Source organism: Corvus kubaryi, unplaced genomic scaffold, assembly GCF_017639235.1.
Source record: "Corvus kubaryi isolate FWS band 111438036 unplaced genomic scaffold, C.kubaryi_AGA036_p1.0 37396, whole genome shotgun sequence".
NCBI lineage: Eukaryota > Metazoa > Chordata > Aves > Passeriformes > Corvidae > Corvus > Corvus kubaryi.
Genome location: NW_024581135.1, coordinates 24,297,880 through 24,321,369, shown reverse-complemented (window position 1 = coordinate 24,321,369; position 23,490 = coordinate 24,297,880). Strand labels below are relative to the sequence as shown.

Here is a 23,490-nt window from a genome sequence, read left to right as displayed (position 1 = left end):
GAAAAAGAATCACAGGCTGGATTTTTAGCCTTAAAACATTAGGACAGTCTGGTTTGTAATCAGAGGAGATAAATCACTGGGGTAAAAGTCAGAAATCCACCTCATAAAGGCATTATTCGCGTGATTAAATTGTATGTTATCATATTTGGGGGCTCATCGTGTAATCAAATATGTATCTGCATGTCAAGTTATTGTGCCTCTGAATGAAATTAATTAATGCCTCCTACTGCAAAAATAATTGAAATCCATGTCAGAAACCAGATAACATAAATGAAGTCTTGAAAATTTAGTAAATTTTAATGTCATTTCTGTAAGCATGTTTGTGGTGTAGGTGCCAAGGTCTCTTTTTTCAATCTATCAGAATCAAGCAGAGTCCTTGTGGTTGAGTAAGAACAGAATTTAATTAGATTTTATTTTGATTAGTCCTCTTTAAGAGTTATTGTAATTTCTGAGATCATTTTGATAAGATTTATTTCTTTGTACTGTAAGAATATTTTACTCTGCTGTTTTGTGTTCTTTTAATGGTACTCCAATTTGAATTTTAGTAAGGGTATTCCAGAAAAGAATCTGAGATTAACTATTCTGGATTAAAATTTAAACTAAGTACAGCTGATGTGACCTCAAAATAAAAATCATAGTTAATGAAAATTTTAAGAGTAGAAAACAGTTATTTTATGGCAAAGCATACTTTAAATTACTCCCTGGATTAACTTCACATTAAAGCCTATTCACCATAATACAAATACCTTTCTTTAACACCTGATCTAGGATCTACAGGAGGAAAATTATTACATTGTTTTTTACTTTCATTTCTTCTTCATGTAAAGTACATTAACATGTATCCAGCAGTAGAATATTAGCAGGATTTTAAGACCTAGGCTGATGTATGCAGATTTAGGATCACATTTGTCAGACAGCAAATTTCAAAGATAAAGAAACTGAAGATTAATAGAAAAATTATGCAAAATACTAAAAGTCCTTTGATCTCCAGACAATTATGCCATGGATCATATCTTTTTCTTTGGGTGCTCATATGCCTGCTTTTTTTGTTACTCTTAGTTGTTCCTACATATCTCACTTTAATTGAATGTTACTGAGCCTTGAGCAAGTTTCTTCATAAAAATACATAAACATTTTTGCTAGGGCAGTTACTGTATGAAATACCAGTGTCTATACTTTGTCATGTTCACATTTCCTTCATGTTCCTTGGTTTTTTATTTTATAAGAGGTCTTTCACCTGATTTTTTTTTTGCATACTCTCAGTTAATTAATCAGGCATTTCAACACAGCTTTCCTAAAAAAAGGAAGCAAATACATATTTTAACAACTGTTGCATCTGCCTTAAATCTTAAAAAGATAGATGATTTAGATCTCTTCATTGCTTGATCCTACAGCCCCATGGGGAGTGCACTTTTTCTACTTCAATGTGTGTATAATTTATTCATATATGGGAATGCTTCTAATATGTTTGGTGCTACAAAGTTTTTAATAAGCTGTAGCAAAATTTTCGGCTATATATTTACCTTTCATTTGAGTATTTTACTATTGCTTTGCTTTTCTCTATTTTTTTTAGATGTAGCTTCTCAATGGTAGGAAATGTGGGTTGTTTGTTCTTTTTCCCTTTCTTTATGTGTATCACTGCACAAAATGGAAATCTCTGGTCACTGTTGACACTGAAATCTCTCACACATCTTTTAGAATCATGTCCTTAACCTTGAATCTTTAAATCAATTTAAAAATGACGGAGTCCACAGAAATAAATGTTGCTTACAACTGAATGTTTAGTCATCGATAATCATGAAATATGGCATTAAGAAAACCTCAAACCCTACAGAAACAATGAGCTGAGATATACATAAAATGGCTTAGAAGGCTCACTTGCTAGTAAGGTCAAATCCAGGAGATGTACTGACCACTGCATAGGAGATGGCCAGGCCCTGCCCCAGGGCTTCAAGCCAAACAAGCACAGCAGCCGCTGTCGTTTGCTCACCTAGGGAAGGGGGGTGGTGGCTGACCAAAAAGCTGATACCCATCTGATTCATCGTCATTTTCACATTATCTTTCCAGAGTGAAATTGCAGAAAGGCTGTAAACACTCTCACCAACCCTGAGCTCTTTGAGGTTTGCTCAGCTAAAGCATACATGCGAACCCACACTCACCAGAGCCGAGCTGTTAACTAGCACTGCACTTGGTTTCCCCTTCTCCATCATCCATTCAAGAACATCCTGCATTGCATATTCATGACATCATGTAGGTATCTGCAGGTGAAAGCAGTGTATTGGTAGGAGACTACTAAACAAGGCACGCTCTCATTTGCATTAATTTTAGGAAATTTTACTACTGAAGACTTTGCTATAGTATTTCTCTATGGTCTTTCTTCAAGCACTCCCTTGTCATCAATGTCTGGACTGTTTGCTACTGTGTTAAAACTGGCCTGTTCTCCTTGAGAAAGGCTTACTTCTCTGAGTAATGTTGTTTTAGATTAAAGTGATTAACTTGATTTCAAAACTGAGGATTCCAATAAAAATATGCTGCAGTAAAGGATCTGAAAAGTAATGGAAAATAAAACAATTTATTGTTTGAGAATATGACAGGCAGATCATAGTATGTAGTTACACTTTCTAAGAAACTCTTTTATTGCTGATTTTTCTTTTATACACACAGGCTTCTTCCTTAGTAAGTGTGTAAACAAACATTATAATATTGAGTCAAGAACTGTCTACTTTCCTATTTTGAAATTAAAATGTAGCCAGGTTCTTAACTTGAAAGGAATGGCAATGCTTTGCAGTGAAACTGAAGGATAGTGATTCATTCAGTAGAGCTATGAAAAATGATGCAAATATTGGGACGTATGTTAGTCATGACTTTAAGTGATTTGAACCTTTCAGGTTGGATTTCACATCCCTAGAGAAGGACATTGAGGGATGTTGTACTGTCATCACTTTGAAGAAGTTACCTTTTAATTTCTGTGTCCTCAAAAGAGACAGACATTAAGGACAGAATCTTGTCTTATTAGAAGGTGGGTTTGAAATTTTCTTATAAAGAAATTCTTGCTGGAAGCCCAGTAATTTTCCAGCTGAAAGCTCTTTCTGATAAACAGAACATTTTCAAGCCATTTCACAAGTAATTAAACATAGCTGGATGTATTAGTTCTGTGGTTAATTTTGAGGTCTGTTTAGGACTTTGTTTAGAAAGTAATGTGGCAGCATATAATTTAGCAATGAAGAAAGATGGTCCATGTTATTCCAATCATGAATATTCTATGAATATTGTCATGATCAGTTTGAGAACTAAGTTCTGAATTTTCAATTTAATCTGCTAATAGTATCTGTAAACCTTATATAAACAGGCGAATTTAAGTTGGCTATGTTTGCTAGATTTTCTCAGTTTGAACAAAATAAGACAAAAGTAACACTTCTGCTGATAGATTCTGGACTACACCTTCTGAGGGATGCTCCATTTCAAACCTGGAACATCAACAAATTGGAAGCTATGAAAATATTTTCCCTTTTTAGTCAATAAGTTGATAATCAGATTGGTTTAATGGCATGTTTTCAAATCAGGCAAGACAATTTGATTAGCAGTTGAGGTTAGTGCCTTTTATTGAAGCAGAGGAGTTAAAGTGCTTTGTGGGGTGTGTAAGGACAGGAACTCATCAAAGTCCTGAGCACAGTAGGGAAAACATGGGCAGTGCTGGTAAGGATAGTGGCCTGTCCCTTCTTGGAGTTCTCTAGAACAGAGCAGGGCTGCACTTTGCAACTTCGTAGGAGAAACTCTTATCTTTTGAGTGATTTAAGGCAAAGAACTAAGAATGCAAGAACTAAGGAATGGCCTCTAATCCAATTTACCTTCCAGGCTTACAAACCTGAACCCTTTGTACTGAAGTGCCAGGCACTCTGCAGGCTGAGGAAAATGGCAGCTTTATACCAGCATTGGCTACCGATGATGTTTGATTTGGTTTGCTACACTTCCTGTGACAACTGTTTCCAGAACAAAAACTAGTATGCATGTAGACCATATATACTATCTGCTTGATAATGGATTTAACGTGATATTGTTCAGGAATGACTTTATGGGAAATATTTTTCCTGATGAGCTCCAGGGTCTATTATCTGATTAAGTCAAATAATCCTGAAGTATTCAAAGATGGAGCTATTCAAGGACAGTGAATTTCGGTTTCTTATCTCACCCTAATTCAAATTTAGCTTCCCATGTACAAATCCTAAATCAGGGTCTCGTGTAAATAAGAATGGCCATGTTACATTTCATCCTATTTATGACCATTCTTAAAGAATGTAGGGGAAAAGTTCACCCGCTTGATTCTTTCCTCTTTTGAACATTTATATAGCTCTCAAGTGTTTAAGCTAATCTGATGTTCTACTTCTCATTACCAAGACCTGCTTTGAAGTACTTTATTTGGCAATTCTTCAGCAGAACATTTATTTTTAACAATTCCAAATGCCAGAAGTTATTTCACACATAACATAGAGTGCTGAATTCTAGAATCTCCTATTTTTTTTCCTACATTTTAATTGCTGTATTGAGGTTTTAAATAAAAACCCTATTCATATTTTTACGTTGCCATATACATTACATGTACTTTATTCTTTCTTCAGAACCACTGAGATGGTAATGATTTTACAGCAAAATTGTACTGTAATTACTACAGCTGTTGTGCTAAAGAATTTATGTCTTGCTCTGTCTTTTGAATGAAAAATTCTTTTAGTGAAAATAGATTTCTTGAAGCTGCTAATTATTCAGTAGAAAAGACATCTAAATTAAGGTGGTGGTATTTTTTCTACAACAGTTTAGGCAGACTAAGATAATTCTTAAATTATTTTATGCAATAGTCTGTAATAGTTCATAATGCAAATATTTGGGATCCTTACATTTCACAATTTTATCCCAAAAATACAGATCTGTACTTGTTCCTCAGAACCCATGATACACATTAAAAATAAAATTCAAGATAAATTGGCTCTTTGATCCCATCTGGAAGGTGTGATTATATATTAAAAGTAAAACTTTTATACTTTGGTACTTCAAGTATTTAAGTTTAATTATAAGTAGGAAAGGAGGACTTCCAAATCCAATGAAAAATGAGAGTTTGAATCAAAGTAGGATTATCTTGGTGATTATGTTGATCTGTTAGTCCTGCTGAACCAGCTACCCTGATTCACCTGATAGCACAACTGTACATGCACGTGACCCTCATCTGATTGTGTGGAAAGACTTCAGTAGAACTGATGTGCAGTATCTTGAAGGTAAACTAGATTGTTTTGACAGTGTCAGGTTGAAGACATACTGTTACTCATGCTCTTGTGCTATCAGATATGGGGGTGGGTGGAGCAATAGTTCCAAGGAAAAAGGAGATGGAATGTATCAGAGAGTGATAGCTGGGGCACCACATCTGACCGTGTTCTTAGACTAAGTATGAGGGACTGCCATTTCAAAAAACTCTTCTTCTGTAATGCTTTCTTATACAGGCCTTTAGGTAACCTTTGTTCCCTTAATATATTATCAGCTGGCAGTTGTACGTGTGTTGAGAGAAATGCAAGTTGGCAGGAATCAACTGGACATGGCACTTGGTGCTATGGTTTAGTTGACAATGTGGTGTTTGGCCAAAGGTTGGACTTGATGATCTTCCAGCTTTAATGATTCCGTGATTCTATTGCATACTAAGCAACCAAATGGAGCTATATTTCATACTCTGTCCAAGGATGTCAGCAGGTCACAAACAAATATAAAATAATTTATAAATAGGCACAGAGGACCCAGATTACTTACCAGGATACAGATTCTACAGTTACAGGTTTTTGATGTCTCAAATAACTGTAACTATTAAGTAACAAATTTTAAAGTTACCAGAAATTTTAGCTTTTAGGGTTTAGCCACCTTTATAAAAGTTGACCTGTGGTTTGCAGCAAGGAAATTCTGTCCTAGTTCTAATTTCTATCTCAGGAAAATGAAAATGTTAATTATATACAGATTATATAGTATTTACTGTAGTTTGATTCCACAGAGAAATCATAGAACAAACTGTCATTACAATGTTCCTGTACTATTTGCTCAGATGTGATTTTATCAAGTAGAGGAAAGGATGCTTGTGCTGTTGTAGTTGAAGATACTTTGATCACGGTTGAAGATTCTTTAATCATACATTATTTTAGTGCTGAACACTTACAAATCTTCCCTCCTTAACGGCAGCAGAAATTGCACCAAAAAGGCTTTCAAAAGCAATGACGGCAATATGTTTTCTTAGTATTAGCCTAGAAAGTATTTTCAGTACAAAGTTACCAGTTCTGGTTAATGCAGTTTTAAATCAAAGAACATCAGTTGACTTTTTATGTGATAGCTTGTTCTTAATATTTCTAAAAGGATTTTGTACTTCTTTGCATGCCCTTTTCAAAGGACGAGTATCAACATTTGTCAATGCACGTTTTCTAGTCCCAAGGACTGAAGGAGATAATCTGCCTTTTAGCACCTTTGATCACTGTGCTCAAAGCTGCTGCTGTCTGCAGGAAAAATAAAGCTTTTTAAAGCACTATGGGAACTAAGGGCTTTGTGCCTTTTCTGTGTGCTTACCACATTAGCTCCAACAAGTTAAACATACTGAAGGTCTGCCATCATCTTCAAGCATGATTTTTGAGAGATGATGAGTTTACATTTGATTTCCCAGCTTGTCGATAGTGAATTCAGCTAGCTCATGATGAAGACTTTGAGACATCTTGTAGCATTTGACAACTTCAAGATGAAAGAGCTTTAGCTAGGACTCTATATAATGTATAGAATATTCAGGAAAACCTTGTGGATTAAATTTCAATCTTCAGACAAAAATAAATGTTCAGCAAAAGCCATTAGAAGAATAATTTGCAATTTCCAAATCACTCCTATATATTTTTATTGTCTTTGATTTCATGGGTTGATTGTGAAATGGGAATGTCAGATAATGGAAATGGACATTGAGACAATAGAAAGAGCTATAGAGTTTAGGGTAAGGAGATTAGTTGATTATTTCTTGGATCTAACAGAAGGCAGATAAAATACCTGCATGTTTGTACATGCTAAGTAGTTTGAAGTCCAAAGATTTTTTGATTAAGCTTCAACCTGGAAAGAAATTGAACAGCAGAATAAATTAGTATTAATGGTGGTTCTTTAGCAGAAGTGAGAGAAAAGTTTGAAAGACACTTAAAGTTTGGCTAAGTTCATTCTGTAGCTTGGGTGTGCACAAAGGAAGGTCAGAGAAATTCAAATGCGTGAGAGTTTGTGAACATGACATATATTCAATCTAATGGTGAGAGTGACTTTTGGGAAAGGGTGAGTAACCTGGGGAGGCATGAGAGACAGCAGTGAACAGCAGCAGTAACAGGAACCCAGACAAGCCTCCTTCTCTGGGGGGTTGCTCCAGTGTAGCCAGTGAAAATTATGGAGAATGATGAAAAATTATAGGGCCGCAAATAGCTGACCTTTAGTATTATTGAGGTTAAGACACTGTGGCTTCTCAGGCACTTGAAATTTGTTTTATTAGGTTTGTTGAGATTGACGCAAAAATTAAAAAATGCTTTCGAGACCTTGAATTGGTTTATGGTTTCAGGTGGAAACCCTGTGAAACCCCACAGTGTTCTGTGATTTCAGCTGGGTGATAGAGCAAATGTAGGAATTTTGACTAAATTTTTTAAACACACCTGTTTAACCTGTTACTAAATGAGACACAAAGGATAATATTTATATAGTATTACAGCGGTAAATAGTAAATTTACAGGATAAGGTAAAATGAATTGAAGCCTGCCTGAAGGAAAGCCACTTCATCTTGCATAAAAATAAACAATATTTGAACAACCAAGGCAATTATATCACCATGAAAAAGCATTTACATTCTCATTAAGAGAATGTAAAATTCAGCATTGCTATATAGCTGCACAACTTCTATTTTAATTCTTCAATATGGGATTGAAGTTTTGGTAAGCAAAATGTTGTCTGAATTATCAGCACATTCAATATTTATTTTCTAATGACTGAATCACAATTACAGATCAGCATGTACCACTTGTATGCTTAAAATAATCATGAAATACATGTGATTCATGAAACCCTTAGCAACCACAAGGCTTCCTGTGCATATGCTCAGACACAGCAGTGACTGAGAAGTAATTTCATAAAACACGTTTTCAGCACTGAAAACACAGTATATCTTTCTTGTATTTCTTCACATAAGAGTTTATTAAGAGCAACTGTAATTAGAAGAAATGTTAGGTAACCGCATTTGGAACTGCATTTTTTATGATTTCAAGGAAGTGAAACACACATTAAGGTCTGAGTCAAGAGCTGCCAGTTCTCACCCTTGGTCTCCATTGACATGCTGGCCTGGCCTTGCCTTGCTGGGCAAAATATTCCCATATCAGCTTGTTTTTCCCTGACTTACTGCAAAATACCTTGAAGTAGAGATTAACCATTTAGAAGCTGTGGTAATTGGCCACTTCATAACTGCAGGTAGGAACAGGGAAACAGGAGTGGCAACCCAAAGGGATCACTCCTGAATCTTTGCTACCATATTGTGTATATTTCTTCAGCATCTCTCATCTGTTTGTATTTGTTGGAGAGACTGGTGTATTTATATAAAGATGTATTTTATACACACACGTTCTTAATAGAAATGTGTAAAATTCAGATTATACCAGTTCACATAAAAATAATTGGAATTTAGGTAATTCATATAGGGAATTTTAGAATTCAAGTGAAATAGTTGTATTTTGAATTTGTTGTGACTTTTCAAGATGTGGTTTTGCTGTTTCCATTTTGGATTCCCCCTTATTCAAATACTTTCTTGAATCTCAAATAGGTATTAAAGCAACTTGGACTGTGGAATTGGGCTGTTTTTAATAGATTAGCTGAACTACTCATTGTTCATGATTTAGAATTGTTGGATACTGATCTTTTTTCAGAGTGTTCATGTTTGAGTGAGGATGTAACTTCTGCCTTGGAAAGCTGAGGAACTCCTGGGAGACCAATGCTTTCTACAGGTGAAAATTATTCAACTGATTATTACAAGAGTCACTACAGGTAGCAAAACTGGTGTGTGGTTTTAATTACAGATAGTTTTAGAGGAAAATCCTCCATTCTCCAGTTTTGAAAAACTGTGGTTAAACCAACTATCCATATTGCCAGGATATGGTTACTCTGCTCCTCTTCAATTTTAATTTCACATTACATATCAACCCATTTTTACTTCGTGAAGTTCATTTAGAGGGTCAAATCAATTTTATAATAAAGTTTACAATAATCCATTTAATTTCATTGTTCAATATTAAATAGCCAAAACACAATATGAAACAACTTGTTTACAGAAAAAAAAAAAACTTTTTTCTGTCCTCAAACATTTTCACACATTGTCACAATTGTCACAGCTAGGCTTTCCTCAATTAGTTCATGGGAACATAATGATTTACAACTTGGAGTTGATCTAACCAACACAGATAATTTTTTTAACCACATTGTGAATATTAACATCAATAGCTATTTCTCTTTTATTAGCAATAGTATATGTTTATTATTTTCAAAGAATTACCAATGCGTTCATTGCCCATCTTCAGCAGTGACTTTCACTAATTTCAAAGTATTGTAGGAAGCAACGTTAGTTTACAGTTTACTTTTTGCAGTTTATTTCACTTCCCCTTTAATAGGATATGTGGTAAAAGCCAGCTTTTTTTTTTTTGTTCAAAGTTTCCAAAACAGTTTTAAGTGAAGTCCAGATGTGTAAGTTTGAAAGCTGTTTCTTTGCAGTGCTCAGTGGTGGGGAGACTTACGTGGCAAATAAAGGCAGTTCAGGGAAAGTGGGCAGAGGGTCTTTTTCTCAGGTTCAGTAGTTTATTACAGGCTGAATTTTCCTCTTCTGGTTCTTAAAGACGCTTAAACTGAGTCTTTAACTTTGATTTATTCTCAGTGATTACTAGTAATTTACTTTACCTTGGAAATAAAAGTGGCAGTTTTTAAATTTAATCTGAAATTGAAATTGTCCAGCTAGTCTGCCTCTCTACTTTAAAATCCCCTTTTTTAAGTAAACCCACCCCTGCACCTTTCTTTGTTAGCACTTCAGCCTGTGTTTAGGACAATATTAGTATTTCCAAACATACTTCTATCATTGGACTTTACTTGGAAAATAAGACTTTCTTATGATTACATTGCAAAAAGTCACATTTGATTCCTTACGGTTTTTTATTGTTCTTCTTTTTCCTTTTTGTAGTTACTGAAACTGTCATAGGAAACTTTTTGAAACATCATACCATCACAAAATCTACCCTCAGTTAATTTGGTAAAACCCCAGAAAGCTACAGTAGATTTAACAAAACTTCAGTTTGGACATGGGACAATTTAATGAGGAAGTTGGGAACAATTGAGTTGTAATTTTGATATTGTTAATCAAGAAATGCTTCTTCATCTCCCAGTAAAATCCTTGTTTCCTCTGATTTTCCTGTGTTGCTGGGTGGGTTTCAAAGCATTTGCCCACAGCTGGACACTGGCATCAGCTGCACAGAGAGCTGAGGACTGGGGAAACATGGGCCCTGGTAATGTCACAGACACATTATTGAAGAGAGGTGGGAGCAGAGTGCATTTGGATTGTCCATGAATGCATTTGATTCCACAGCACTCTTAATGATGTTTACCCAAGATGACAGAAGATGGTTCTCCACCCACTTTCTTTATCAATTGCAGATGTCTCTCTTTCCCTTACAAACTGGGGCTGCTAGTTTTATAATGCAGTTTTCAGGGGTTCCGAGAGAAAGAATCTTCTTTTCTTCATGTTTTATATCACATTAGTTCTGCATACAATTTTCTTTGCGTTATAAGCCAGTTCAAATAGTCTTTTTTTCTCTTTCACAAAATAGCTCCTCCGGTTTTTTCTTTTTGCTGTCTATTATTTCTTAGTAGCACAGTTCACAGGCAGGGTAATGCAATTGCTTCCAGTTTTAAGTAACATTTAGGATTTCAAATAGTATTTCTAATGTTTGTTTTCAATTTATCACAATTAAAAGAAAGCAAATAAATTAAAACCCTCCCAATACAGCTAGAGCAATCATTCTTTTTTGTTACTTTTCCTTGTCCTTTTCACAAGTTTCTTTGTCTTGTGGAATGGTGGGCTATGAGTGTACTAACACTTGTTGCTTAGTCTTATAAATTGACATATTTATTCTTCGCTAAATTATTAGTTTCATTACTGCAATGTCAGCTCCTAAACTCTGTGGCTATTCACTTTAATTCAGAAGATGTTGAGTATGTTCAGACCATTCATATATTGCTCTAACCCACTTAATTTTGCTGTGTTGGAAGTCCATTTTTCTGACTTCTGGGGTAGACTTCATTAGTATCACACGACAAGCGTGTGATCAGTGACAATATGGAAGGATTTTATTGCCTTGTCCACCTTCCTAGTGGGAAGTTGTAACATAGACAGAGACATTTTTTTCTTGGACCTGCACAGCAAAGTCTGGACACACAGATTGCCACAAAGGACATTCCAGTTAGATATTGTGAAAACATAATGCACCATGAGGCTGATTGGCCATTGAAACTGGTTGTCCCAAGAGTTTTTGAAATCTCCATGCATTGAAAGCTTGAACAGAAAAACCTGTGAGTAATTTTATCTAACTTTGAAGTTATACCTTTCTTTGTGGTTAGCCCTGTCTTGAGCAAGAGCTTGTATCAGGTAGAGGTCCCTTGCAACCAAATTATCCCTTGATTCTCTGATAGATCGGCACTGGGTCAGCTAAAGACTCTTGAGGACGTCTTCACAAAGATTGGTGCATGAGATAAGGTCACTTGTGGACTTCTGTGAATCTGCAACATCTTCAGAATCCCTTTAAATTTGCCTGAGCAGTGTTTCCAAATCATCCAGTCTGTTAACTGTGTTCTGCATTCCTCCTAGAGTGTGAACTGTACCCACAGGGCAAGTTAACCTGCTGACTGTCACCTTTGCAGCGAGATGTTGCAAGATCTTTACGGCTTAAAGGCTCCCCCAGGGACTCATTTCCACCTGCAAGCATAAAAATTATTCCAAATACCTGTCATCTGATCTATCCCCTCAGATAGTATGGAACCACTGGAAATTGTAGAATTTGAAGCTGTTTTAAGCTGATGTTTTTCTACTAGAGCCTGGCCCCCTGCTGTGCAGCGTTACAAATTTATTTTTGTGTGTTTTTCTATATTTGAGAACAAGTTTTCAAATTTATTTGTGCTCCCCCTCTGGAAAGTGTGATTTGGAGATGTGCTCAGTCAAATATGGAGGGAACAGTGGAAGTGACAGAAACACCCTACAGCTATTTTGCAAGTAGTGGCACTGATGCTGCCAGACCCACCTGGGCATTTTGGCATCGGTGCGCAGGAGGGGCTGTGTGTGTGTTTGTGTGCAGTACTGAGGAGCACGCATCACAGCAGAGTTGCAGTGTGTGTTGGGTTCTGGGAGATGTCTATGAATAACCTTCTTCAGTCTACAGGTACCTGTGAAATGGAAGAAGTTATGTACTGGAAATGTCTCCCATGCATATGGTTATTTCTGCATCGGAGATGAGCTCCTAGAGTATTTCATCTGCCCACTTCATTTCTCTGAGAAAATTTTTTAACACTACATTTCCCATTCCATTGATACGCAATGCACTGTGTAAAATACCAAGTAAATATGGTTTCTAAGAGCCTTTTTTGTTGCATGTTCTAGGCTAATTTGAATTGAATTAAGGCTTTAGAGAACTGAGGAGGTTGGTCTTAAAACTCCATTTGCTAAAATTATCCTTACACACTTGAACATAATTGTACTTGGGCCAAAGAAATATAAAGAAAAACATGAAAGTGGTTTTACGACAGAACAGTACTTTCCAAGTTTATGAAATTGTTTTTGAATATCACGGTATTTTTCTAATTTATACATTTTAATTAGATCCAATCAGATATTGTATGCACCCAATGAAAATAATATATCAGATATATGTATAAGATATATTATTATCACAGAATAAGTTGAGTTGGAAAGGACCCACAAGGGTCATTGAGTCCAACTCCTGGCCCTACACAGGATATTCCCAAGAGTCAGCCTGTGTGCCTGGGAGCATTGTCCAAACACTTGAACTCTGTCAGGATTGGCGTTGTGACCACTTCCCTGGGGAGTCTGTTCCAGTGCCCAAACACTCTCTGGTTTAAGAACCTTTTCCTAATATCCAACCTAAACCTCCCCTGACACAACTTCAGGCCATTCCCTTGAGTCCTGTCATTGATCACCACAGAGAAGAGATGAGTGTCTGCCCCTCCTCTTCCCCTCATGAAGAAGTTGTAACTGCAATGAGGTCTCCCCTCAGTCTCCTCTTCATGTAACATTTGCATATTTTATGTATGCTCATTCATGTCCTAAATACGATCTTTTTCTGAAAGAAGTCATCTTATTGCTGACTCAATTTCAATGCACTTTTTATCTAAATGTTTGTTTCACAATTTTTTCATGCACATAAAAAATATTATTTACTGAAAGTTGTTACAATAATGGTATATCCTTAATTACAGAAATCTTTATCTTACATGATACAAAACTGCAGATTATTTCTACTCAGAGATAAAGCACCGAAAGAAAGAAAATACCTATGCTTTAAACATCCATTTAGTCACAGCTCTGCACTGTTACTGATAAGGTTTTCATTTCACTCCGGTGCTTTATCTACTCTGTATGGTTAAATTGAGCAGAAGTGTTCTTGTCAGCAGAGTTTAGGAAAAATTTGGTATTCAAGGAGTTTGTCTGTGTGAGTGTATTGCTGCAGACATGAGTCGATGCATTACAAAATCCCCTTTGGGTGTATCCACGTTTGTACTGTAAAACAAAGTTCTTGAAACTAAAAGTTAAAAACACACTTGGGAAAATTTGGATTTTTCTACTGCCATAGGCACTGCCTTTCCTCTGGTATAATGATGAATTTTCTATAAGCACAGAAACAACAGACTTCCATATTAGGTCATATTAATAAGAATACAAATTCTACAGCAAAAACATGCTGGAGGCCTAAATAAAAATTAAAGACATTTGAGTGAAGCAAATAGTATACCGTGGATATTAAAAAAATATATAATTAACCACCTAAGCATGGAAAAATTATGGCAACACACAAAGTTTTATTTTTTATTTTAAAAAATTAGAGACTGAGGCATAATAGTAATGTCACAAACGAATAGGAAATTGCTTTGATGATGGTTAATAAGTCCTCTCTGACTTTCTGGAATGTATAAGCAATTTTTTAGTACACTTTACAAATTTAGCAAGCTATAAAAACATAAAACCAGTTGTTGTTAAATGCCCTCTAAAGAGCTAGGTTTTCTTAAAATGAGACAAGAAATGCAGTGATAGTCCCTCCCTCTACATTGTTGTGTTTGTTCCAATGTTTCAATAAGAAAATGAAGTCACTCAAATTTGATAGAATTGTTGCATTGATGGCTTTTGTTTTTTCTTTTTTTTCACAGATTAAGATGCTTGGTAAAGCAGCTAGAGAAGGGTGACATTAATGTGGTGGATTTAAAAAAGAATATTGAATATGCAGCATCTGTGCTGGAGGCAGTTTATATTGATGAAACCAGGTAAGTCTGAGGGGAAAACAAAATGAAAAGAATGTTGCAAATTGTGTTTTAAAATTTTGCATGCAATTGTGGCTGGCATGAGCTGAAGGTCTGTACACATTAGAAGGAGCATATGTGGCTCTTGGGTCTTTTAGTGGCAAGGTTAAAGCAAGTAAGATTCCAAAGGTCAGATGTTACTTGTCTGGAAAGAAGTGCTCACAGAAATGAGTCCAAATAACTGGTCAGTAAATACACGAATGAAAAGCTGTGATTTATTTTCTAATGTTTGATGCTTAGTTTCTGTTTATTACTGGCAGTATTACTGGCAATCATGTGGGTTAATTCCAATTAAAATAGAAGTTCTAAGTATTTGGCTTCTTGAAAGAATTTTAAGATATGGACAGTATTGAAATTAGCTAGCTAACTTACTGTTTTTCTTATGCAAGCTGGCCTTTCTAAGCTTTTTCTAAGCAGAATGGTCTTGTAAAGATGTCTGCCAAAACTTCCCCAGTACCACTGGAGCGTGCAATGTATGTCCCAGTTCTACATTTAAGAATTATTTTATGGACCTAACACTCTGTGGTGTGTGTCCTCCCCTCCCCTTGCAAATCTATGTAGCTGATACAGTGCTTGAAGTACTGCTTCAGAGATAAACCACTAATTATTTCTCCATAGACCTCCCAAACACTGGGATTAAATGGGTGTAGTATTCATAGCTCTTTCTGAGTAATAGCACCAGGATCAGGAAAATAAATTGAGATTTACTTAGTTTCTAAACTGAGGTGGCTTCTGTGGAAATGAGTCGTAGCGTTGCAATGAGGAATCCAGTCTTTCTGCCTCTGTGTGGGAATATCATGACAAATAGCAGACATTTCAGGCACAAAGAAAACTGGTACCATTGACAATACATAGGCTCTGGCAGCAATGGGTGCATTGTTTTTGCTGTAAGCAAATCTTTAAGTAAGTTAATTGCCCTCATACCACTTGATAGCAAGATTACTAAACTGCCCAAAAAACCCCAAACATATAAAATTTTATAGTGCTTTTCATAGTTCTCAGGTTACTTTGCTAATCCTAAGGCCACTCTGACCTCCTAATAGTGACTATTTTCAAAAATTCCACTGCAGTGTATCAACACAGTTTTGCTCTTCCGTAGCTCATTGCATAACAATGTTTAATAATAGTTATTTATTTCATCCAGTATTTTACAGAGTATTTTGATTTTTCACGGTACTAAATCAGGATATACTTGAGACAGGTATCTTGTTTTGCTCTTATTTTTTGAATACTTGATTTCACCAAAACAACTTTAGAGTTTGTAGGCCTACCAAATTTTTGATAGCATTCCTTATGTAAATATGCATTAAGCATATATTTTATGTATATCTTTCCATACCTATAGCTATATTTATGAAGTACATGTATGTAGACATATAAGTCAAATTATGCTTAAAGTAATATTTAAAAGTGAGACTATAATGAAACCTACTCTTCTATTTTTATTCTTTTAATTTTAGTGGTTTGTACTTCAATATTGTATCTCCTTATTGTTCATTTTGGTTTACACTATTTGATTTGGATTTTGATTTCTCTTCCTTGGACTAATGCAGTCTCCATGAAATTCAGAATCAGTATGATGCGGTTTTTTTAACCTGGTGGTCTTTGTGTTAAATTTATCCTAAAAATAGAGACCGAGCCTCCATGTCTTAGTTGGGCAATATTATGTATGGTTCTATTTTAAATTTTGACACTTCCCCATTAAAAACAATTTTAAACTGAGATATTTATTGTGAGGCTGAGAAACACCATAGTTACCACTGGTACTTTCATAGTAGGCTCTTTTCCATGGCAAGCTGCAAAGATAATCACGTTTCAAATAGCATGAACAGCATTCTGTAGTCTAAGTCTACACTCAAAAATCTAAATGCACAAAGAAGGTCTCTCGAGTTCCTGGGAAGCCAATCCTTAATGAACAAAGCAGTGTATCATTGAGTCAAATACCAATGGAGGCTGAGTTAGCTTGTGTGGTTGCATTTCTCCTTGTTCCCCCCAAAGAATGCAGGTTCTTTGTCTTGCACAGAGCTACTTCTGTGGGAGTCTGGAACTGAGTTAATTGCACTCATTAGTAGATTAGAAATAATAGTTTAGATCATAAGCAAAATGGCCCATTTCTGCTGAGCCTGAACTTGCAATTTTATACGTGGCGAAGTTCAATTAACTTCAGTAAGTTTCTTACACATGAATTGCTGTTCGGTCAGTGTCTGCAACACACATGAAAATACCCATGATTTCTATTTTAAGCCCAGTCTTCATCCCTGGATTTTGTCCTGGTAGATTTACTGACCCATTGCTTATCCTAGCAGAGGAAGACCACAGCTTCAGCCAGTGATCTAAAATTGAATCCTGTCTGTGGCGTTCTCTTCTTCTCCACTTTTCTGGGCGACAGACCTCAATATCAGCTGAGGGAAAGGTCTTTTAAATATCTCTGCAGACAGGAATAGCACTCTACAGATTAGGAATAGCAATAAACAGAGAGTTTGTTACTTGAATCCTCTTAACTCATCTTTCTGTTATGATATATATTCTACGAAACAAGATAATAAAATGGTCCTGACAGTGGTCCCTCACCTATAGCCAAAGGACCTCCTGCAATTCTTCACAGGCACAGAGAAGAAAAAAGCAAAAAGAAGCGTCAAAACTAAAGTCAATAAAGAGATCCAAGTATGACACATCTCACAGAACATGGTCAGTAATGTAGCCAAGGATCAAGGAAGAACCTGGTCTCTTCCACAGCTCCAGGAAACCATTTGTGCTACTTAAAAATTAAATCTCTGGCATTATTCTGGCAAAACCACTTTTCTCTTTTTAAGCCTGGGTTTTTTTTCAGTGAGCAGTTCCAATTTCTTCCAGTAGAAGATAGCCATTTTTTGTCCTGGTATACCATTATTTCATTTGAGTTTCTTGAAAAGCCTGTATCATATTATAAAGTTGTGTGTGCACATAGAAGAACATTCAAACATGTAAGTTAATGGCATATTGAATCTTTATTTAAAGTGCAACAGTCAGCTGCAAATATCTGTAGAATTCACACCCTTTAGCAGAGGATGAAATATTTTTTTCAGGTCCTCTGACTTTCCCTTTATCTGCTTCTCTGTTTCTCTACACTACAGCCATTTATCTGAGCATTTTTTGTAACTATTTACACATACTCATTGCCATTCTTGAGCTTTCTAAAATGATATGGAGCTGTGTTAGGGGCAAAAGCAGAGAAACAACACAACAGATTTTATTTATGAAGTTCTGAGAGTAGTCTTCTTAGGAACAGGGATAGGCAGTAGGGATAACCTTCCAAAGTGAGGAAAAATTGGTTTGGGGCAGTGACTGTCATATAATGTATGACATATATAATAATATCTCTATAAGGTTCTGAGCTGATGGAAAGTTGGAAAGCACAGACATCAGGCATCAAGTAAGTGCTGCTTTCCTGTGAGTTTCATTATCTGTGGCCCCATGTCACTCAATAAGCTTGTTTAACAAGCTCTTTATTGGACTGCTGCATCTTTCAGTGCTGCGCTAAACTCTTCCGTGAAAGAGATCTAACACTGATAGATGAAGCAGAGGTTCACCATCAGCTGAAAGCAATCAGTGAAACTGTCACAATTCCAGTCCCTCAGAAGTTCAAACTTAATAGGTGTTATAAATAATTCTGACAAATCTTGAAGAATTTTCTCCATTAGTACCTGCCACTTGGCTCAAGGCAATGGAAGAAGGATATTTAGAGTCAAACAGGAAATAAATACAGCCTGATAATTCAGTCATGACAGCTGTTCCGTTCCTTGTAAATGCAGCTTTTCATTCACACTAACTGAAAAGAAAATAAGTCAAATAAAATCTAGATGGAAATTACAAGATGAAAGGAAAAAAATGTATTCCAAAGCTTAATAATAATAATAATAATTTATTGTGGAGAATACTTTTATGTTGTTCTGAGTAAAATCAGAGCAGTTTATTCCAATTATGTTTTATTTTTAAATGCCTTAATGTTTTAGAAAGTATACTTTATTTCAGGAGGATATTTATCTGTGCTGTTGCAGTTCCATACAGGGTTTTTGTTTGTTTCAGGCTGTATAATGCCCTTTTAATTAAGGCTTTAACCTCTTGAGAACTTTTGACTTAGAAGAGACTGCATTTCAGTAATGCATGAAGTAGCTCTGTATTATATAGCTGGCAAGTTTTTTGAGCATCTTTGATTCAACAAGGCAAAATAACAAATACAGGTTCATGAAGAGAAAGGAAATGTCATTAGGGGTGACATTGTAGTAATATATATTTGCATGAGAGCTCTGGAAATAGTGAATGTATTTCAGTGACACTACAATGGCAAACACAGTTCTTGATAAAAAGCTCTTATTTAGGAAAAAAATACACATTATGATATGTATAATGTTAGCTAAAAAGGAGGTCATTAAACCTGAACTTTGGGACTGCTGTTGTAATAAACACCTTGGACTACACTGAATTTCCACTGTACTACTCCAGCAATGCTCCAAATATTTTTTTGTGGTTTTGGGACTTAAACAGGGACAAACACATCCTCAAATTTTGGACAAAAAGGAGATAGTTTAAATTGCAAGACAATGAATTTTGTCATTTCTTCTCACCAAATGTCTGTGTGACCCTTCAAGCGCACCATGGAAATATCTGTGATAGGAACATGCGCGTGTGTATCTTTGCCACGTGAGATGCAAGGAGACAGAAAGGAACAAATGCTTGACTGGATCCTGGTGCTCCCAGAGATGGGTGTTGTGGAAGTGGGAATGGAGCTCAGCAACAGCCCAACAACTTAATGAAATTCTCCCATTTCCAGGAGATTCTGAGGTGAAGAATGGTCAGTATAGCCTGTTCTTGGGCAGCTTTCAGTATGCAGTTTGGGTTATGTTTGCAAGCTGGAGAAGGCTGTTACCTGGTGTTTTCAAGTTCTTCAAACCCATGGCAGCTACTCCATCTTAGGCTAGGAATTAATATCTCAAAAAATAATAAACTGTGATGATACTTATTTGATAACCTTGTGCTTTCTTTCACTCTCTTCTAGCCATCAATATACATTTAGCAGCTTCCTATTTTAAATGAGAGCCAAAGTCAGTGAAGGATCTACCTTTAATGTTTCTTATCATATATAATTTTCACAAGCTGTATTTTAGTATCAGTGTTGCAAGTCTCTGAGCTAGCACTCCATAAGTTGCTACTGAGCATCTCACAGCAGGAAACTGTTCCTTGACATTGCAGGACCATTGGCACTCTGTTCTCACCTGTAGCATACCAGATGTGGTATCTTTGTGAGTCACAGAGGTTTCACTGCTTGTAAGGCTCTGGTTATGGCAGAAACTGTGCCAATTCAGACACCGATATCTATGCAGGGACACCGGCAGTGTTGGTCACACCAGAAAAATGTCTTTGATGGTGCAAAGATTGAGAAAGTTCAATTTTCTTACATCAAAGATAAGTACATATTTTTCAAAACTTTAAAAAATATTTATTCCAAATCTCAACCTGAAAAGACAGATTAATTTGTTCATTTATACATTCACAGAACAGTGGGCTATTCAGTCAATGATGTAATTTATTTTTAAAGATCTAGAATATATTTCTCCTTAAAATTACCTTTTTGGGAAAAAATCTATGAATGTTAAAGAACATAATCTGCCTAATGCCAAGGATAAAACAGGTGGAATGGGCTGTTCTATTTGGTAATTATTTGCCACATGAAAAATACGGTCTGTGTGATTCCTCTCAGAGCTGGCTTAGCTGGGGAGAGATTTGAAGTGGCAATTATTTAAGCAAGAAGTTAAATTTTCATCTTGAATATTCAGTCAAGTTTGCTGAGCATGTAATGTTTTCCTCCATAGCCAGTCTATGGTTAAATGTGCTCTGCCCGAATATGTCAGAAACAAATGTACCATTTGAAGTAAATAATTCACTTTATCCATTAAGGGAATCTACAATTGATACTTTTGCAAAAGCTGCTATTGAGAAAAAGCTTATTGTGTTGAGATTAATTCAGTACATTCCGCCCTTATAAAAGCTTAAAACAAGCCTTTGAAATCTTTTGTACTAAGCTAACGTGGCTTGGTTTTTTGGTTTTATTTTTTTCTGGGTTTTTTTTTCTGAGAGGAAAGCTTACAAAAGCGTTCAATTTATATTAAAAAAAAGCATTTAAAATCAATGAGAATCTACTAAATTCTGACTAAAGCCTCTCAGTTGAGTTAGGGTATTTAATAAATGCCCAGCATCCCTTTTCCAAAGTTATTGAATTTTTCTGTTTCAAAGTTCTTGCTGCTGATTTATTTCTAAGTCATGCCCTGAATTAGTCCCTGCCTTACAGAAGTCCCAGAATACCATATCAAAGCAACTGAAAAGGAAAGGAAAGGGAAAAGAAAAGAAGAGAAAAGACAGTGGCTCACAGCTGTACTCTGAAAAATGGTATTTTTTAATCATGAGTATCCTGAGCTGAATCTTAAGGTTGTTGTTGTCCTCTGGTATATACCTGTGTATTTCTGAATAGGCAATACCTATCAGCAAGGGAACATTTCCAGTAACAGTGGGCCTTCCTACATTACTCCTGTCGTAATGCCTGTACTCACACAAAATTATTTTCCATTTATTTTAATTAATTGGTAATTCTTCATATGAGGACAATTCTTCTAAGAATGTGCTAATTTTATTAGTACAACATGTTGGCAAATTCATAATTTCCTTTAGAAAGACCTTTATGTACTAAATATGCCCCTCATTATTTTTTACAATTTGTTTATCCTTCATGGCAATCAAGAGAAACTTTTAGTGGATGTTAGTGGAAATTGTAATGGGTTATAGAGGATGGAAATATTGATTGAATGTATTGATTCATGCTTATTCAGGAAGATAGTGAGCTAATAGAACTAAATAATTGGTTAAAATATGAACTGACTATTTAGACCATAAATTCTTCTGCATCCTAGACCTAGAAGAGGACTTTCTTTAATTCACTCTTAAGGGCTTAATTAATTCACTAACTGGCAAATAGCTAATACTACCTTCTCAATCTCTCCTCTGGAAATCTTTCACTACCTCTGTTAGGCAGCATGACTGATCAACAAAGATGGATTTTTTCCCCCATAGCCATTATCTAATTTTAATTTTTTAAATTTTCTTTTCTTTTTTTCTCCTCCATAGTACATCTGATCTATTCCCAAGGGAAAAGAAATATACTTCTGACTAGTGAATTGCTATATTTAAAATTCTAATTAAATGAAAAGAGAACTAGAAATTATCCCTACTTGAATTTTGAAAAATTATTTTTGGCAAAAAACACAGTACTGTGACAAGAAGATCAGGTTATTAGTTACTATGACTGCAATATTAATTGATTGCTAAGCTGAAATGCCATGGGCCATGTCTTATTCCCACAACTGTCAATGAAGGTTCCACTCATGGAATGAATAGAATTAAATAACCCAAGCCTCCCCCTCTCCTTCCCACGCATATCCCTTCCTCGTATTGCACCTATTTAACAAGCTAATGATATATGAACAAAATAAGTGTATGTAACCCTGAAATTCTGACTTTGTGTTGAAAAAAGAAGCATTTTCTGTGGCACATTTTGTTAGAACTATTTTTGTTGTTTTGTTTTCTAGCATTTTTGGGTGTTCCTTAGCTTCATGGAAGAAAAATTAAAGTGTGTGCCTTGGCATCTATTAGTATATATACATTTAATTAATTGAGCTGGGATGTTTGAGTTCATGCCTCCCAGTTGAATGAAGTTTATCTCAGTAGAGTTTTGCTTTAAGACTGACTGTGGAACATCTATTTAGCTTTAAAATGCCTACAATCTCTGGTCTTCAGATTGGTTGATTTGGAGGATGGGGCTATGGGCCTTGTAGTCACTCCATTCCAAATATTTGCTAAGCCAGACGTTCTAGCCTTGTCACAAGTTCATTAATTTGTCCCATGACATTTTTGAACCTATGTGGCAGTTTTGCACTTTTTGAAATGTCACAAAATTACAGTTTAAAAATTATATTTTGCAATTTACAATTACAAGTTAGATTGCAAAATCCTGCAAAAATCCCTGTAATATTTCATAGGAAGTTCAGTGCTTTGAATGTGTGCCTTTGTTTTGAACCTGTCTTTAGATATTATTTGGTCTTAATCCTCTTTTTTTTTTTTTTTTTTTTTTTTTAAGGCATAGAATGCTGGAATGGTTTGGAGTGAGATGAATGACTAGTCCTTGTTTCCTCTCCTTGAATGTAGTTTCAATTAGGCCCCTGAAAGAAATGAATCCTTTTTGAGAAGTTATTAATCGTATGTGTTGAGGCATCTGTAAGATTTTGTGCTCACAAATTAATTATGTGTTGCACTTGCTTTCCTAGTTATTTAAGTTAGAAGCAGAGCCACTGAAGCTCTCTCCTCCCTGGCATGTTGTTCAGTCATCTCTTTTCAGAGAGCAGTGGCCTCATGAAAATTACGGAACAAATGAACACTTACTTCAAATACTATTTTCTCTGTTCTGTCTTCATGAAGTAACTCCTGCTACTGTCATTTACAGACTGAATAGTCCTCCTACATTACAGATGAATGGTTAAAAACATTAGAGAGACTGCAGTGTGTCTTACTAGTCTTAATTTGTACTCCAGTGGCTCATATCTGCAGAGCTCAGGGCTTGGTCCCAAATTTAGATCTGCATCTGCTTATAGCAAACTGATGTAGAGCTCTGCTTCCTGCCCCACAGGTGATGTGGAATATCCTGGCATCTGCTCTGAGGTAGCCCAATGCCCATAGTCCTCTAATTGGGGGAATATTTTCATCTCATTTGAGTAACAGTTGGAATAGTAACAAAAATATGTTTTAGGGATTATAAGGTTTTTTCCTTAT

The 23,490-nt window shown here is 35.7% G+C and overlaps 1 protein-coding gene across 7 annotated transcripts in view; it reads left to right on the top strand.

Moving 5' to 3' along the window:
- PDE1A (phosphodiesterase 1A) overlaps positions 1-23,490 on the top strand; it is a 179,202-nt gene that overhangs the window by 109,361 nt on the left and 46,351 nt on the right. For all 7 annotated transcript variants that reach the window (XM_042040479.1, XM_042040480.1, XM_042040478.1 and 4 more), the window contains one exon: positions 14,488-14,601. In XM_042040479.1, coding sequence (XP_041896413.1) covers positions 14,488-14,601 — 114 coding nt within the window. The remainder of the gene's footprint in view (positions 1-14,487; positions 14,602-23,490) is intronic.